At 39.9% G+C, this 19147-nt stretch overlaps 1 protein-coding gene across 1 annotated transcript in view; it reads left to right on the forward strand.

Annotated features, from left to right (window-relative positions):
• Nucleotides 1-18562: 18562 nt before the first annotated feature.
• scn4ba (sodium channel, voltage-gated, type IV, beta a) overlaps nucleotides 18563-19147 on the forward strand; it is a 25573-nt gene continuing 24988 nt past the window's right edge. Inside the window, exon 1 of the mRNA XM_057839662.1 lies at nucleotides 18563-19122. Coding sequence (XP_057695645.1) covers nucleotides 19062-19122 — 61 coding nt within the window. The 5' untranslated portion in view covers nucleotides 18563-19061. The remainder of the gene's footprint in view (nucleotides 19123-19147) is intronic.

A 19147-nucleotide genomic window follows, 5' to 3' on the forward strand; every position in this document is an offset into this window, starting at 1 on the left:
AAAAAAGACTTTTTGAACACCAAATTATTTTTTATACAGAAAATAATTACAGTACATCCAAAACAAATGAGTATAACAATATATTTGAGAGAAAAGCCATGTTATTTTGCCTCATTCAAATTTTAATATCTGAACATTTAAATATGTAAAGTGCACTCACATTTGTAAATGAATGGCTTCTAGTTTTTGAAATGTAAATAAACCAGTCTATTGTGATAAAACAACAAAATTGAAATAACTGCATTAACCATCAAAGTGAAGTCTAACTGTAACTGTAGTCTTGAAACAAATCTGAATAAGGAAAAACATTGCAATAAAACAATGCAGACTGGTTAAACTTGAGTAGCTGAGATCTGTCATGACAGAACATCGCTTCAATGATATCTGGCGCCATCTAGCTTCGTGAATGGGTATGACGTCTAAACCGCGAATATAAGACGACCCCCTCTTATTCATTCTTATTTCAATGCAAAAAACACCGTCTTATATTCGGTCAAATACGGTATTTGTTGCTAGATTTTGTTGATTAGTAGGTTTCAGATACATTTTGTCAAGTGGCGGAGGCGAGGTGGACCTAAATACAGGGTATAACGGGAAGGCAGACAGGTAGCAGTCGCAAAAATATTTTAATTGATGCAAACCAAAAACCCAAAGTACAAACCAAAAGACTGGGAATCAAAAAGCCACAAGTCCAAACAAAACTCAGGAGTACTAACAGAAACTGGGAAACAAGATCACTTACGAGAAAAATCGGGCATGGATGCAAAACATGAGGAGAACAGACACTGGGATAGACAATGTAATGCAACAAGAACGGACAGCACATAGGGGATCTTAAATCCATACAAGGGGTAACGAGACAATAAGGCACAGGTGGACAGTGTTATTAATAAGGGCGTTAGAGTATAACAGCGTTTCTAACGGCATTATTCTTTTCAGTAGTGAGTAATCTAATCAATTACTTTTCCCATCTTTGCAACAACGTTACCGTAACTAAGGATGTGAAAGGGCGTGTTACTACAATTTGGTTGAATGAAATGCGAGTTGTCTGATTTTGTCACAGCTTCCTTGGAGAGAGCAGAGTGGGAAGGGGGAGGGGGGAGGAAGGTGGTGATGCCTTTGCAAACGCGATGATGATTGGCTAAGTGGCTAGGAGCGTTAGCATGGCATTCGCATTCATGTTATCATTAGCGTTTAGCGTGGGGAACATCATCTTTAACTCTCGGGCAACTTTTTTTTTTTTACATACCGTTTGTGGCATCCAGGTGGGTACAATTAATTGAAAATAATGTACTATTTTGCCGCTGAGTGTCTATAATCCTCACCAAATTGGCGTTGTCCTTGTAGACGCTACAATATAATAATTTTTTTTTTTTTTTTTTTTATTACCAAAAATAGTCACTTGCTCTAAACATTTCTTGAATTACGTTATCCATTAACCTTGTCTGATGCTTTTTAATGAAAACAAGTACAGCAAAGATAGAAGAGGCAGGAGATTCAGAGCCTGGCCTGCACATTGAAAAATATATGTATGTATTTTAGGGGTGTGACAATACACACAAGTCATGGTTCAGTACATATCTCGGTATGGGGGTCACGGTTCGGTGCGGGTTGCATACAACAGGAAAAACAAAGGACTTTTTTTCTCACAGCATTTGAAAGTTAAGGTTTGTATACTGCTATGCTCTTATATAGGTGAAATTTTTAAACCCTAATAAGTCTGACCTCCTTTTTTAATCAATGAAAAATTGAGTTCAATTCAATCAGTTAATATAAACATCTTTGATGTGAAAGATGACATAAAATGTACATGAAGAACATGAAAAGTAACATCTGTTACTTTGCTGACTCATTACTCCTACATTGATGTCACAGAGTTACTAATTCAATTACTTTTTGGGAGAAGTAATTTGTAACTGTAACTAATAACTTTTTTTTGTAAGATTAACAACACTGCAGGTGGGTGACACAAGAGACAGCGGATTGGTCAACACCCAATGAGGAGGCACAACAGGTGAAATCAATGTGTAATCACAATGACCAGACACACCAGGGCACAAACTTAACAGAACACAACTCAAGGCATGACACATTTTTAATGACTATAATGATGTTTATCAACTACATTTGAGTTGCTGAATTATAGGTTTTCAGTTTATACATTGCAAAATTGTAAATGCTAACCCAGGGGTGCCCAAGTCCGGTCCTCGAGAGCCCCTATCCAGCTTGTTTTCCATGTCTTCCTCCGCCAACAAACCTGAATCAAATAACATCAGCAAGCTCTGCAGGAGACTGATAACGTTATTTGATTCAGGTGTGTTAAAGGAGGGAGACATTGAAAACAAGCTGGATAGGGGCTCTCAAGAACTGGAGTCTGATACCCCTAGCCTAACCATTGGAAAAATTCAGAATAAATCACTCACACATTCTCAAAGATGCATTTACAGGCTGAAAAAGTATATGTACAAATAATATTAATTGTTATATAGCTACAGAAGGCATAGACTTGTTGGTTAGAATGAAACGACATTCAAAAACTTGAAAGTCACAGTACCAGGCAAACGATGAAGTTTTTGGTATCTATTTTTAAAGTGTTTTTTTTTTTTTTTTTTTTTTAATCATTATTATTATTATTATTTAATAAATTAGGCTTTCAGGGTTTTGCTTGACAAATAAGATAGTTGCTTTCTAATAAAACAACAAAATAAAAGCAGTCCTTATGCGTTTTTCAATATAAAATCAGTGCAGTCTTCATTGTTGAATGATAGCTATTGACAGTGTTGTTAATAACGGCGTTAGAATATAACGGCGTTACTAATGTTGTTATTTTTTTTCAGCAATGAGTAATCAAATTAACTACTTTTCTCATCTTGGCAACACTGTTACCGTTACTGAGGCGGGAAAGGCGTGCGTTACAATGCGTTACTAAGTTGGTTGAATAAAAAAAGTCTTGAGAGAGACGGACTCACGGAGACGAGAGAGCAGAGCAGGAGTGGGGAAGACACCGTTGCAAACGCGATGCAATACACCCCAATCACGTGACGTCACAACTCCGCCCCCCTGACTGGTGCCGCCATATTGTCCGTCAGCTCATCGTGTTTACATATTACCGCTACGTACATTCCTCCTATTACTGCGTGTTTTTCTGCTTGTCTAAGGAATCACCACCTAGTAAACAAACCCAAAAACCTTCCTGACAATCGTTAACATTGATTAATCAAAATGGTGAAGGCATGTTTGGCAGTTGGTTGCAGTAACAGAGAAGATAAACGGTCATTTTAGTAGTTGTTGTGTGCCAATTGTTAAAAGGGCAAATCTCGAAAGCAGCACTGTTTGTTTTATCTCGGCCCATGATGCGTTTGTGTCGACAGCCGTTAGACAGCAGCGAAAACATCAATATGATGCCAACACAATTGCAGACATCATCAGACGGAGACTACGAAGCTCGTCGCCACGGTCGCGCAGCAAGAAGGTGAGCGCAACAACAGGTGTTGTGCCCAAAAATAGCCGCCCTGCGTAAAATGTCCCCCCTGACGGGAGCGCCCACACGGAAATGACTTTCTTGTACCGTGAATATGTACTCTTTTACTCTGCTTGAACTAATAAATGTCATACCTGAGTGATTGTCATTGGGATATGGTTGTGAAAACCTGTTGACTAAAACATTTCTGTTCAAAGATGATTATGTGGCCCAGTCCACGATTTGTTACTAAAATACAGTACTAATATTTTGTGTAATTTAATTATTTAAAACTGATCTTACAGTCGTAAATTCATTACTTTAATGCGTCCATGAAAACATTTGTTGTTTTCACGTCAATAAAGCCTTATAAATAAGCGCTCCCGTCAGGGGGGACATTCCACGTGGGGCAGCTATTTTTCGGCACACACCGGCCCGTTGTCGATCAAGTTTCATTTTACAATCGTCACAACGGTGATGCTCAGCTGACCAAATGTCGGTTAATATTCGGGCTGGTGCCGATTTTGGGTACCCGACTCCTCATCGTGACATAAACTGGAGTATGATTGGATATTTTGTGGTCTCAGGACGAGCTCTGACGCACGGGACGGGACTGGACGGGAGGAAACATCGGTTTGGGCATCAAATATGGATCTGGCGACTGGATCTACCGAAGCTTTTCCAAAAACGGCTTTTATGCAACTCATCCAATGATTTTACAGCGTCTGAAAGCACCGGGGCTTCCATAATTTGCAAGTGAATCCACCTTTAGAAACTACGATCAATGACAATATGGACACACAATGACAGACAATATGGCGGCACAATACAGCGATCACGTGATTGTGTGACGTTGGTGATTGGGGTCTAAAATACCTGACTGTAGCCATAGCCGATAAACTACGCCCACATGATATGGTAGATATCACATATTATAGAACTAGATGCAATGACAGACACGGCTGCATTGGCAGCATGTTTTAAGGACTACATGCGTTAGTAAACAGCCGCCATCTTAAAGTAGTAAACCTCACAGAAAGGCTCTGATGTAGAGATCCTTCCTAGCGACCCTAAGTAACTTTATTTTTTTAATCTAAAATGCTCCTAAATTGGCAAAATCTTGACTTAAATCTATCTTTAAATGATGAAACAGTTTTAAAACTACATGTTGAAAGTAGACAGACGGGAACTAATGCAATAACGGGAGCAATTTTGACAACTTTAACGGTTGATTCACAACTTTAAATGACTTCCACACATAGCAAAGGTTACTATCTAGTTATCGCAATACCCTTGTGTCTAGTTAAGTGGAGGGTAAAGAATTGGGCTAGGGCCAATTGTTCCCAAAACTTCGTTTAACCTTCACATTGTGTGACCTGTTTTTTTTTTTGTTTGTTTGTTTGTTGTATTGTTTTCTTTTTTTTTTTTTTTTAGGAAAAAAAAACATGAAAAATATCACTAGTTACTTTGCCAAGTAAATAATTACTCTTACATTCAGGTAACTGAGTTACTAACGCAATTACTTTTGGGGAGAAGTAATTTGTAACTGTAATTAATTACTTTTAATTACTTTTTTAAAGTAAAACTAACAACACTGGCTATTGAAGAATGAAAATTAGACAATAAGTACATCCATCCATCTTCAACCGCTTACCCGAAGTCGGGTCGCAGGGGCAGGAGTTTCAGCAGGGAAACCCAAACTTCCCTTTCCTTGGCCATATTAACTAGCTATATCTCAAATATCTAGAGGCGCTCCCAAGCCAGTGTCAAGATATAGCGGCCGTTTACATGGTGACGCTTCAAGAGTACGATGAACGATGTCGCAATTCCGCATGCAAACAATATAGTATTTATGCCAGGCCCTTGAGGGCAGTTCAGTTTTACAAACTGACAGCCAATGACGCACTTCCTTGACAACAACTTTCTCAGCTCAAAGAAAACATACCCACCCATTCCAAACAATGACGTTTTTTTTTTTTTTTATTAATATTTTACCCCCCACCTACATTTTATTATGCCGTTTTATTCAGTTTTTCTGTATACAGTGGTACCTTGACATACAATCGCTTCGACACACGATCTTTTCGACGTCCGACGTAAAATTTGACTCGCCATTTGTTTCTACATCCGACGACATGCTCGAAATACGACGATTCATGACAGCGCTGCAGTTTCTTTGTTTTTCCACAAGATGGACGCACGGGGATTTTCTTGTGAGAGAAATCAACATGGGTTCCAAGAATGTTAGTGCAGGTGGTTGAAAAAAGGAAAAAAAACAAGGCTTACCGTTGAAATGAATATGGAAATAATAGGAAAATTATGAGCGTGGTGCGCGTGTCCATGAACTGGCTCGACAATACGGCCTTAGAATGTCTACAATACTTCATAAGTTAAAGTGACAATTATTATTGTGGTAACATCTCCAAAAAGTCGCCAGCTTTGTCAGGTTTTTAAACATTTATTTCAGAACTTGTGCAAAACAACACGCCTACTGTCCGCTGCAGCGGAACAAAGTGAAACTAAAAAATCCTCTCTCACTGTCAAGTCAGCCACGCGGTGCATTCAGGTACACCACGCAAAACACATCTGCCACATTAGAACCCATTCGTTCCATTATTACAGGTATGATTATTATTATTATTTAATTATTATTCAGATTTTTATTTATAATTTATTTGTTTTGCTCTGTGTAATTGCTATTTGCAATAGTACCAGCAACATTTATTAAGGATTTAGTGTAGGTTTTCGGGCTGTGGAACAAATTAATGGAATTATAATAATGTAATCTTATGGAAAAACCATGCTCGACATACGACCGTTTCTACTTACAAACAAGGTCCTGGAATAAATTAACTTTGTATGTAGAGGTACCACTGGATTTAATTTTTCTCTCGTATTTGTTGTCCATTTGCTGTTCTTTACGAGTTTAAATGATTGTATAACGTTGCTTGTCAATGGAAAAAATAAAAAAATAAAACTCAAAGCATTCGCATCCATGCATTGTCTCTTGCTTTAAAAGGCACAAAAATACAAAAATATTCTACTGTTTTTATTTTACTATTTAATTTTTCATTCTATTTTATATTTAAATTAAAAATATTATAAGAACAGTAAATTAAAGCCGCCGTTCTGACTTGTTTGCTTTTTTTTAACATTTACTAGCAGTGACTGTGACGTGTATATACGAGTGCTGACGTTATCACCACGAGAACGTTCCATTCATATGGTCGCGGCGCAAGCCCGGAATCAAAAGTTGGCGTCTTAGTCTTCTATTTTCACCGTCATCATGTAAAGGCGAGGCTATTCCGCAGCACAATTGTTGTGTCTTGGTTGTCGCAGCGTCACCATGTAAACGGCGCATTAGTCCCTCCACCTAGTCCTGGGCATGCCCCGAGGTCTCCTCCCAGCTGGACGTGTCAGGAACACGTCCCTAGGGCCCTGGTGGCATCCGCTCCAGATGCCTGAACCGCCTCAACTGACTCCTTTTTACGCAAAGGAGCAGCGACTCGACTCTTAAGCCACTCGCGAATAGTAGCGTTTCTCACCCTGTCTCTAAGGGTGAGAAAACCCGTTTCTGTCGCTTGTACCCGCGATCTTGTTCTTTCGGTCATGACCCAAAATAAGACGGTGTATGTTGTAAATAACTTACCATAACGTGCCATACTAATTGGTGTCTGATGGAACAAAACAATTTGTCTTATCTGTGGTGGGGGCAAATTGAAATGAAAAGCTGTATGAATCTTGACCTTATTTGCTGCACCTACATACAAACATATAATATTTTATTCCTCCGGTAACCTGTGTAATATATGGTGATGCTTTAAAATGGGGCAAAATCATCAAAACTGCATCAGTGCAACAGTAGAAGACAAGCTTCTTGATTTTTACTTTAACATAAAAAAAGACTCCCTTCAAAGATTTTGAAGAGAGACAAGTGCAGAACTCCAACTAATTACAGCTGCTAGCTTCAGAGTTATACATGGTCGTTATTTTTATTGTAGTTATAATTTGTTTCTGTGCTGCTCCATCAAAAGATGACTTTATGTGAGATGAGTCCGTGGCGCATTATAAAGTTTGGGATCACTAGTCTAAAACGCTATTTAGCAGGTTTTTTTGGGGATGCACAGATGACTGTTAGCTTCTGGGGATATTTCCTAATTTCTATGTGACACATAAATACAGAGTAGTGTATGTTTGCTGTTTCCACAAGTTATAGTTATTTTACTGTTTTTACAGGCACAGCACACACTTGACATGATATTGTCAGTGAAGTATATCATTGCGGGCCTTGTAACTTCTAGCTAACAATTTAGTCTGATGATTGAGGAAGTAAAAACATGATCGTAAAATGTAGATAACAAAGAGCTTTTGGTTTGAGCAGCTTCAGTGCTGCAGTGCATCATCAAGTAATAACCACAAGAGGCAAACCCAAGCTGAGCCAAGCTGCTTTCAGAGGTCAGCTGGGACAACTTGCATTACTTTGCATTTCTCCACACATGCAGATTTTGCCTTTTAACAATTTATGCTGCTACATGTGCACAACTGTAGCGTAAAACAAAGCCATGTTTTAAACTTCATCATTAACAACATTGGTGAAAGAATACATTTTATTTGAAGATAAACCGAGTATACTGTTTGCCGCACTATAATTTAACAAGTTAATGAGTATACAATATATACTGTATCATATGCTTGTGGAAGTGTGTGCATCTCTGATTACTTTGAATTACAATGGAGGGGAATCCTTATGACACCAAACTGAAGTTACACATGCCTTTGGAAATTACAGAACGCAGTGTATTGAAAAACATTTAAAATTTGCGTTTTTGTAAACCAATCAAAAAATGTTCTTAACATTTGCACCATCAAGACATTTCTGATACTTTTCTTGAATTTGAGGTAAAATTATTTTTCTTTTAATGTTTCATTTTATATTGAAATTATATAGACAAAAGATTATTTCAACAAAAAATATATATATTTTTTTTTTTAGATCATGCAAATTATGGGCCATTGTTTTTCGTTTCTTTTTTTATATCTGAGAGACATTTGCAGCTTGCACAGTAACTGATAATTTTGAGAAAATTTTGCACACGCCTAGTCAACAATGAATTTAGTTGAGTTTATTCCGTCTTTCCATTCATTCACTTTCTCTAGCACTTCTCCCTGTTTAAAGTCACAGGTAGACTGGAGTCTTTCCCTGCATAATCCAGACTGACCATGCGGCGCAAACAACCAATTGCACTTACATTTACACAATTTAGAGTCTTCAACTGATCTTAAATACATTCTAAAATGCATGTTTTGGTGAATTGGCAGATAGCTGAAGCACGCGACGAAAAACCTCACAATCACAGGGAAAGCATGCAAACTCTTAAAAAAAAAAAAAAAAAGAGGGCTCTGGCTCAGATTTATTCCTGATAGACTGTGCAAGAAAGCATTTTAAACAACATGAGAAGGCGAACATTAATATTTTGTTGACATTTATAAAATTCTGTACAGATTAATTCATCTCTGAACACTTCTCACACTTAATTGCCATTTGCAGCTCAATGATACCAATTCAACAAACTTAATAACACTAGTTATAGTAATAATACTAAATGGTCAAAACATAGTTTTGATAAATATATCATTTTTACATAGGAAATATTAGTGCTCTTAATGAAAAGTTCATTTTTAAGTCAATTGAATCTCAACAATTTCCATGTGAGTGTCCTTAAAGGCCAACCAAAAAGTCTGCACATTCTTAACATAAATCGATGCACAAATGCGTAGCAAATATTTCATGACAGCTTCGCATTCAAGTCTGCACCTTGGAGCTAAAACTTGGAAAACTTTTTAGGTCCAAATGTGTAACTTTCAATCTTAAACGGGACTCACCTTTTTCTTTTATCCCGGCGAACATTCAAATGGGACAGCCTGGGCGTTTAGAAGAGATGTGTAAACCACAGAATGACAAAACAGATGGCATGGGGACCCAGCAACACAGGAAAGAAGGGTCATGTTGTCAACAATGAAAGAGAATATGCTCGGATGGGGACAGATCTGAAGATGAAGCGCAGACAGGGCCACTCAGGATGTTCTCTGAAATGTGCTCACTCACCGGCTGGTGCAAAGAGAGAGAGAAAGGGAGAGTGAGGGAGAGAACGTAAAGGAGAGCGCAAGCAGAAGCGTTAGGTGATAGGAAGGTTAATCAGAATGTGTGTGTGTCTGTTGCTTCATATATAGGGTGATGTAGAGGAAGGGTTACGACCTGCGTGTGCATGTGTCTTTTTGTGTGCATGTGTGTGTGGCAGCCATGTGGCTTCACTGCAGCATTTCAGCTCCTTGGCCGTCCCAGAAAGAGATCCTCCACACCCTCCCTCTCATGTTACTCCCTTTTGCCTCCTGTCACATCGACTCCCCTCAGACCTTTTCTGCCTCTCCACGAATTCCTTCTTCCCTCTCACCATCAGTTTCTCCCACAGCTCACTAATATTCTCTTCTCCCCTCCTCTCATCAGTGTAATGTCCTCTCCTGCTCCGCCTTCCAAGCATTCCAAGGTCACCCTGTCCAGGAGCAGGTGTGTATGAACATATGCAGCTGCCACTAGATATTACAACACACATTGCAGGACTTTTAGACACATGTAAATCCATTGCCTAGTCTCTTTATGTACTGTAAATGACATTACGTCCGTTTAATAAATGGCACACAAAGGCACATAAATGTATGTGCGTGCATGCAATCACTATTAGGAAATTGAAGTATGAACATACACTGCTGGCCAGATGTATTGACACCCCTGCAATTCTGTCAGATAAAACTCAAATTCTCCATGAGAATAATTGCAATTACAAATGATTTGGTAGTAATATCTTGATTTATTTTGCAATTAAAAAACATAAAAGAAAATGAAAAAAATTAAATCATTCTCATTTTACTCAAAACTCCAAAAATGAGCCAGATAAAAGTATTGGCACCCTCAGCCTAATACTCGGTAGCACAACCTTTAGACAAAATAACTGCGAACAATCGCTTCCGGTATCCATCAATGAGTTTCTTAGAATGCTCTGCTGGAATTTTAGACCATTCTTCTTTGCCCAACTGCTCAAGGTCTCTGAGATTTGAAGGGTGCCTTCTCCAAACTGCCATTTTCAGATCTCTCCACAGGTGTTCTGTGGAATTCAGGTCTGGACCCATTGCTGGCCACTCCTGTGCTTTCTCTAAAACCATTTTCTTGTGCTTTTTGAAGTGTGTCTTGGGCCACTGTCCTGCTAGAAGATCCATGACCTCAGAGGGAGACTCAGCTTTCTCACATTGGGCCCTACATTATGCTGCAAAATTTGTTGGAAGTCTTAAGACTTCATAATGCCATGCACACGTTCAAGCAGTCCAGTGCCAGAGGCAGCAAAGCAACCCAAAAACATCAGGGAACCTCCGCAATATTTGACTGTTGGGGCTGTGTTCTTTTCTTTGAAGGCCTTGTTTTTTTCCTGTAAACTCTATATTGATGCCTTTTCCCAAAAAGCTCTACTTTTGTCCCTGACCAGAGAACATTCTTCCAAAACGTTTTTGGCTTTCTCAGGTAAGTTTTGGCAAACTCCAGTCTGGCTTTTTTATGTCTCTGGGTCAGAAGTGGGGGTTTTCCTGGGTATCCTACCATAGAGCCCCTTTTCATTCAGACGCCGACGGATAGTACGGGTTGACACTGTTGTACCCTCGGACTGCAGGACAGCTTGAACTTGTTTGAATGTTAGTCGAGGTTCTTTATCACCCATCCGCACAATCTTTCGTTGAAATCTCTTGTCAATTTTTCTTTTCCGTCCACATCTAGGGAGGTTAGCCACAGTGCCATGGGCTTTAAACTTATTAATGACACTGCGCACGATAGACCACACCTTCGTGTCGCGTAGACGTGTATGACGTGGCGAAAACGGACTGTGATTGGTCCGCTCAGACTGTTGTTTCCGGTTTAGCGCCAAATCACCGCCATTGTAGAATAGAATCAAACATTATTTTCTACACGCAAAAATGGACCAAGCCGATGGGAGTATCATCGAAGAGCAAGTCTCGTCAAGATGTTATTGTGATTGCCAAATGGCAAGGTCGGCGATTGAAAAAAAAAAAAAATGGAAGAACCACTGAGACGTGTGTGTTCGGAATCAAGTGTCCACACGAAGCGGTGACCCAAAAACTGCCGACTTTTTATCACTTTATGTCGTATTTTTTGGTTGGTGCACTTCATCATTTATTGTGTACATATGTTTGCTGTGAGTCTGTGACTTATTTACGTGTCACACTTCAAGTATATGAAGAATAAAGCACAGATTTGGTGTCAAAAGAGTTGTTTTGATCTTTAATTTTCAATAACAGACAGTTCACGCACGATACAGCATCACTGATTGAGAGTGCCTCGATGCTGTTTATGATAACGTTAAAATCAAGGCTCCCAACGCAGTTTAGGAAGTTCCATAGACGCCAGAAATCTGCTATGGCTTCCCACTGGCTGGTTGTAGGACACGGCAAACAAATCGGTTATAGTTATAGTTATAGTTTTTGAGTTGAAAACACAAATTTTTGTGTTGGAAGTATTGAGTGAATTAAAAAATCTGAATTGAATGTATAGAAATTAAAAATGCAATGGTTACTTAGTAGGCTACATCGATTATCATGCCCATCACCTTATATATCTTGGAAGCTATTCAAACCATTGTTATAGCTTATTGTATCAAAATGGTAGTAATAGTTTGTGTAGTAAACTAGATGGAAAGTGGTTCTCAAATATCAAATCAGTAAATTCATGTAGGCTTGCTTGATATTCATTTTCATCCAGTTTAGGGTCCTGGTTTATTTTATGTCATTCAACATCAAATGTCATGAAAATAATACATGGAAGCTATTCAAACCATTTTTATAGCTTATTGTATCAAAATGGCAGTAATAACAGTTTGTGTAGAAAACTAGATGCAAAGTGGTTCTCAATATCAAATAAATCAGTGAATTCATGTACAGTGCCTTGCAAAAGTATTCGGCCCCCTTGAATCTTGCAACCTTTCGCCACATTTCAGGCTTCAAACATAAAGATATGAAATTTTTTTTTTTTGTCAAGAATCAACAACAAGTGGGACACAATCGTGAAGTGGAACAACATTTATTGGATAATTTAAACTTTTTTAACAAATAAAAAACTGAAAAGTGGGGCGTGCAATATTATTCGGCCCCTTTACTTTTAGTGCAGCAAACTCACTCCAGAAGTTCAGTGAGGATCTCTGAATGATCCAATGTTGTCCTAAATGACCGATGATGATAAATAGAATCCAAATGTGTGTAATCAAGTCTCCGTATAAATGCACCTGCTCTGTGATAGTCTCAGGGTTCTGTTTAAAGTGCAGAGAGCATTATGAAAACCAAGGAACACACCAGGCAGGTCCAAGATACTGTTGTGGAGAAGTTTAAAGCCGGATTTGGATACAAAAAGATTTCCCAAGCTTTAAACATCTCAAGGAGCACTGTGCAAGCCATCATATTGAAATGGAAGGAGCATCAGACCACTGCAAATCTACCAAGACCCGGCCGTCCTTCCAGACTTTCTTCTCAAACAAGGAGAAAACTGATCAGAGATGCAGCCAAGAGGCCCATGATCACTCTGGATGAACTGCAGAGATCTACAGCTGAGGTGGGAGAGTCTGTCCATAGGACAACAATCAGTCGTACACTGCACAAATCTGGCCTTTATGGAAGAGTGGCAAGAAGAAAGCCATTTCTCAAAGATATCCATAAAAAGTCTCGTTTAAAGTTTGCCACAAGCCACCTGGGAGACACACCAAACATGTGGAAGAAGGTGCTCTGGTCAGATGAAACCAAAATTGAACTTTTTGGCCAAATGCAAAACGATATGTTTGGCGTAAAAGCAACACAGCTCATCACCCTGAACACACCATCTCCACTGTCAAACATGGTGGTGGCAGCATCATGGTTTGGGCCTGCTTTTCTTCAGCAGGGACAGGGAAGATGGTTAAAATTGACGGGAAGATGGATGCAGCCAAATACAGGAACATTCTGGAAGAAAACCTGTTGGTATCTGCACAAGACCTGAGACTGGGACGGAGATTTATCTTCCAACAGGACAATGATCCAAAACATAAAGCCAAATCTACAATGAACTGGTTCAAAAATAAACGTATCCAGGTGTTAGAATGGCCAAGTCAAAGTCCAGACCTAAATCCAATCGAGAATCTGTGGAAAGAGCTGAAGACTGCTGTTCACAAACACTCTCCATCCAACCCCATTGAGCTCGAGCTGTTTTGCAAGGAAGAATGGGCAAGAATGTCAGTCTCTCGATGTGCAGAACTGGTAGAAACATACCCCAAGCGACTTGCAGCTGTAATTGGAGCAAAAGGTGGCGCTACAAAGTATTAACGCAAGGGGGCCGAATAATATTGCACGCCCCACTTTTCAGTTTTTTATTTGTTAAAAAAGTTTAAATTATCCAATAAATGTTGTTCCACTTCACGATTGTGTCCCACTCGTTGTTGATTCTTGACAAAAAAATTAAATTTCATATCTTTATGTTTGAAGCCTGAAATGTGGCGAAAGGTTGCAAGATTCAAGGGGGCCGAATACTTTTGCAAGGCACTGTAGGCTTGTTCGTTATTCATTTTCATCCTGGTTTATTTTATATCATTCTACACCAAATGTCATCAAAATAATACATGTAAATTAAAAAATCAATTACTAGTACATTGCAGAACTTTCTTACCTCAAGTGATGAAAGCGAAGCAGTGAAGAAATCCGGTGACCACTTCATCACCAGCTCCCAGTGAACCTTATTTTTATTAGACAATTGTTGCATGCAGCAAAGTCCTTGTTTACCTTACTTCCTATCTTGTTGGTGTAAAATCCAAAGTGTGTCCACAGTTGTGATTCGTAGCAATATTTTTCTCACTTTTTACTCCACCGTTCTCACGAAGCTTTTTTATTTTTTTCAACCCACTTGGAGCTTCCTCTCTTCTTCTCCAGGCGACTTGTGCGCATTTTACCTTCACCGCCACTCTTGAGCGCCCCTAGTGGACAGCAAAGGAATTGCTCAACAAACATTGAGCAGTTTACGGCGTCCATACTCCATTGTATGGCCAATATGTCAAATAAAAGTATCGATACTTGGCGGGAGCATATCGAAAACCGATCAGGTTGCAAAATATCGCGATATATCGCTATTTCGAGATATTGTCACACTCTTAGTTTCAATCATAGTGTATTGAATTGAACACTTTATCTCATAACAGTGAGACAGATGTGCTAACAAGTCAGCAACTGTAGCGCAATTGTGCAAATTCATCCTGAACAATGCTTTTTATAATCAAAATGGACGCCTATGTCACCGAATGAGACCTATGTCACCGAATGAGATTAACTGATTATTCATTGAGAAAATAAAGAAAATGTCTATACTCTCAAAAATATATATATATTAAACTGCCAAAAGGTTTTTGTCAGTAACTTGTTCTTTTGACTATTCATAACTCAGCAGGTTTTTGGGCAAACTTACATTTCTGAGTAAGCAGAATTCGAAATTTTAAATTGTGCAAACTTGAAACGTATGTTGTGCTAACTTAAATGTTAAATTGAGCTTACTTGAAGGGCGAATCCTCCTGCTGACGACACTATAAATACTGCACTTCACACCGCACTGAGCCACCTGGAGCACGAGGGTAACTACGTTAGGATGCTCTTGCAGGACAACTCAGCCTTTCACACCATCATACCAGAGATCCTAGTAGATGAACTCTCTCACCTGGGCCTTCCCTCCTCCATCTGGCACTGGATTATGGACTTTCTGTCAAACCACCCACGGTCTGTGAAACTCGGCCACAACATATGTCCTACCCTAACACTGCGCATCGGATGTGTACTAAGCCCTCTGTGATTTACCCTCTACAACGCCAACTACTCACTGACCAATCTCTCTGAAACAATCGTCAAGTTTGCCGACAACACTAACATGGTTGACCTTGTCTCGGAAGGAGATGGGTTGACATACATACAAATGAGGATGAGAAACTGTGTGTGCAGTGTACGTAGTGTTCAGAGAACAATCTCATACTAAACACCACAAAACAAAGGAAATGGTACTTGACTTCAGGAAGAGGAGTACAGACCCAGCACCACTTATCATCAACAGGGACTTCTTGGAGAGAGTGCAGTCCTTCAAATTCCTTGGGGTGTACATCTCGGATGACCTCTCCTGGTCTGCCAACACCAAACAGTGGTAGGGAAGGCCCAGCAACGACTCAATTTCCTGAGAGTGCTCAGGAAAAACAATCTTGATCTGAAGCTGCTGGTGTCCTTCTCCATAGCCACTGTGGAGACCATACTAGCATACTTTGTCACGGTGTGGTATGTTGGGTGCATGGCGGCAGACAGGAGGGCCCTGCTGAGAGTCATAAGTACAGCCCAGAAAATCACTGGCAGCTCTCTGCCCAGTCTGGAGGTCATTGCCCGCTCTCGCTACTACAGCAGAGCCAACGACATTATCAAGGTCTCTTCCCTCCCAAACCACCACCTCGGCCTGCTACCCTCCAGCAGTCGCTACAAAACCAACAAAACCAGGACAAATAGGATCGGAGACAGTTTCTTCCCCAGAACCATCACCACCTTAAACGGAACCATCACCACCTTAAACGAACATAACCTGCGCATTGTGAAATAAACATGTGGAATAGCCTTTTTTTTAACATTAGTATTTATTCACACTAATTTCATTCACAAAATGTTGCTGCTAATATTAGTACCTCCTTCACTGTTTACCCAGGGCACAATATTAAATTGCTGCTAATTTAATTTAAACACTGGTACCTTCATATTACATTTATTTACGCTGGTTATGATTTTGCAAAATTTAACTGCTGCCTTTTTGGTTTCTATATTTGCATTATTTTTTTTATCATACATTTTTCTGTATCTTGTTTGCGTAAATATCTGGATTTGCACATCCAAATCCGTTGTCAAGGCAATGACAAATAAAGACCTATTCTATTATATTCTACTCCTACACAGTGCCACTTTCATTGTAGCCCACTGATTGCCTGGTGGGCTGGTGGGCTTAAAATGATACATTTTAAAAAGAAAGAAAAAAATTATTATTACGCTTCCACTGGCTTGTGATTGTTCTTAATGTCAAATTACTGAAAAGAACCTCTGGTATTCATATATTTACAAGTATACCGTACGAGTTATAAGATATAAGAAAGTTATGCTAAGTGCAGGCATTAGGCTCGCTGGTTCACAAATAGACTTACTGCATTGTGCATTATTGGACTGACAGGAAATGAAAAAGGCTTTTAATGTTTATCGAACAAAGAATGAGGTAATTTGACACTGTGCATGGTGTAGTGTTTGGTTGCGTCTGTTAACATATCTAGAAATGATCCTCTGATGTTACCAATGTGCTACAGCACAGTAATTGGTAATCAGTGCTGTAGTTTTATTGGTCCTTTGTGAGTGCTGTTTAACGCCCTTAACAAAATAATCATCAAAACTAAATACATGATTAATCTGTAAATCTCCTAAAGATTTTATATCTAACGGCCTAGGCTACACGCTTTGTGTGAAAGAAACCCACTTGAACTCATAAAATGAGTCCTTCTCCAAGATTAGACAATACAAAGACACCTTACATAAATCTAATCCAAACCACCTACATAACCCTGCAGTGGCAGTGAGGGATAGTGGTACACACCCTCAATGTGCAGACTGACCTCCTTCGCTGGATTCATCACTTTCCTGGCTTAACGGCTTGCAGAGTTGTCATCAACATCTGAGCCGACGATGTACACATCCAAAGGTAGTAAATGGGATGTGACAGAAAGTTGGACTTTTGGCTAGTCTTTACGATCAAATTCAGTAGGTTAGTTTAAACTGGAAACATTTAAAGTGGGCATTTGAAAATCACTCATAAATACGCGTAATAACTATGCCTCACTTGGTTTTTATTTGGAAGGAGACCCATTGGTTATGGCTTTGTTGCATACAGTTGGTATGGGAGTTATTCCAGTGGAAGTTACTCATGCCAACACTCAAAGATCATGGTGATAGTGGGATCACTGGGGATGCTTTGATGCCTTAGGACCTGGCGTCTAGGATTGACAGAACCATAAATTTTGCCCTCCACCAAAAGGAAAATGATGTGCTGTCAGGAGAATTATCCAAAGAGAGAGTGTGCCAAAATACAGTATCTCCATAGAAATGTGAACGACACATTGCCAGTTTTAGAAAATGCTTAATTACACTTGTTGCTCATGAGCAGCGGTCTCCAAACCGGTCCTCAAGGGCCGCCGTGGTTCTTGGTTTTTGTTCCAACCGATCGAGCACAGAAAGTTTTACCAATGAGGTTTCTACTAAAACAAGCAGCACCTGACTGCAATTAACTGCTTACAGATATGACTCTAGATTGGTGCAAAGGTGTCATATAGTTTTTTTGAAATCCTGCGCCCACTGCGGCCTTATGTGGAATAGTTTTTAGACCATTGCTCATGAGGGTAATCCAACCTGTTACGAATTTTAGAGAATATTCACCTTTTTAGACAGGGCAAAGAAGCATTGAGTTGTCTTTTTTTCTCGATAAATATTATCTCCATTTTAAAACTTCTTAGATTTCTTTTCTTTTTGTGTTCGGCCTTGGAGGTTTAACTTTAGTCTGTTCAGGTAAACCTTGGAATTTACACAGATCAAGATATCTGTCTTGCCATTGAACAAGACCAGACGGTGCCGGTGCAAAATTGCTGGAGGGAGCGTGAAGTAAAAGACGCATTAAAGTGAGACAGGATGAGAGGATGCAGCATGTAAGACATTGGGTGGTGGTCATATGGCGTGACTGGAGCAAAGCACTCATCCTGTCTCCAAGTCTCGTAAAGTAAGGCTGATTCAGCCAAATTATCCTGGCTTGCCATGTGTGTATGTGGCATCTGAAATCACCTTCACCCCCTCTCGAACACACCCCAAGCCTCCCCTCCCTTCTTGTCTTTCTACTGTATTTATCACTCTCTCTCTTTCTCTCTCTCTTCCCCGCTCTCTCTGCAGTACCTCCCGCACTCATTTTTCGCTTTGCCGGCCAGGGAGACGTACGCTTTCTGCTTCTTGCTTGGCTGCTCTGCACCAGCATCCCTTTTACGCTCCGTCCAGCACTCTTCCAGCCTATGTCTCCCCTTTGTGCAGCTTGCTGTCTGGTGTGCTTATGTGACTGATACCACTTCTGCTAGAGTGTTGAGGCTGTATGACACCACAGCATGTCGCCAAACAGCTTCTGCTCTGCCTTTTTTTAATTTGCTCGCTGGATCCCCACAGCTGACAGAAGACAGGAAGAGAGAGAGTGGGAGAGTGAGAGGGGAAGACGGGGACACAAACAGGGGGTCGTGGTCTGAATTCTCCACACTGGACAGAGGTCCCTGCACTTCCATCCTGGGACAGGAGGGGAAAAGAGGGAGGGACTGAAAGCAGGAATACCTTGCTCCAAAGAAACATAAGACAGCCACATTTTGGTTTTGTCTAAACTTAACTGTAACAGGACAGTACGCAATATTGGGACACACGCAAGGATTTGGACAAGAAAGGTGATATCATGGCGTCATTGGACAACACCGGCTGGAGTGTGCCAGGTCTGCTGGTTGCACTGCTGCTGGGTGAGTTAGACTTCACTCTCTCTAC

This window comes from Corythoichthys intestinalis, chromosome 6 (assembly GCF_030265065.1).
Source record: "Corythoichthys intestinalis isolate RoL2023-P3 chromosome 6, ASM3026506v1, whole genome shotgun sequence".
Lineage (NCBI taxonomy): Eukaryota > Metazoa > Chordata > Actinopteri > Syngnathiformes > Syngnathidae > Corythoichthys > Corythoichthys intestinalis.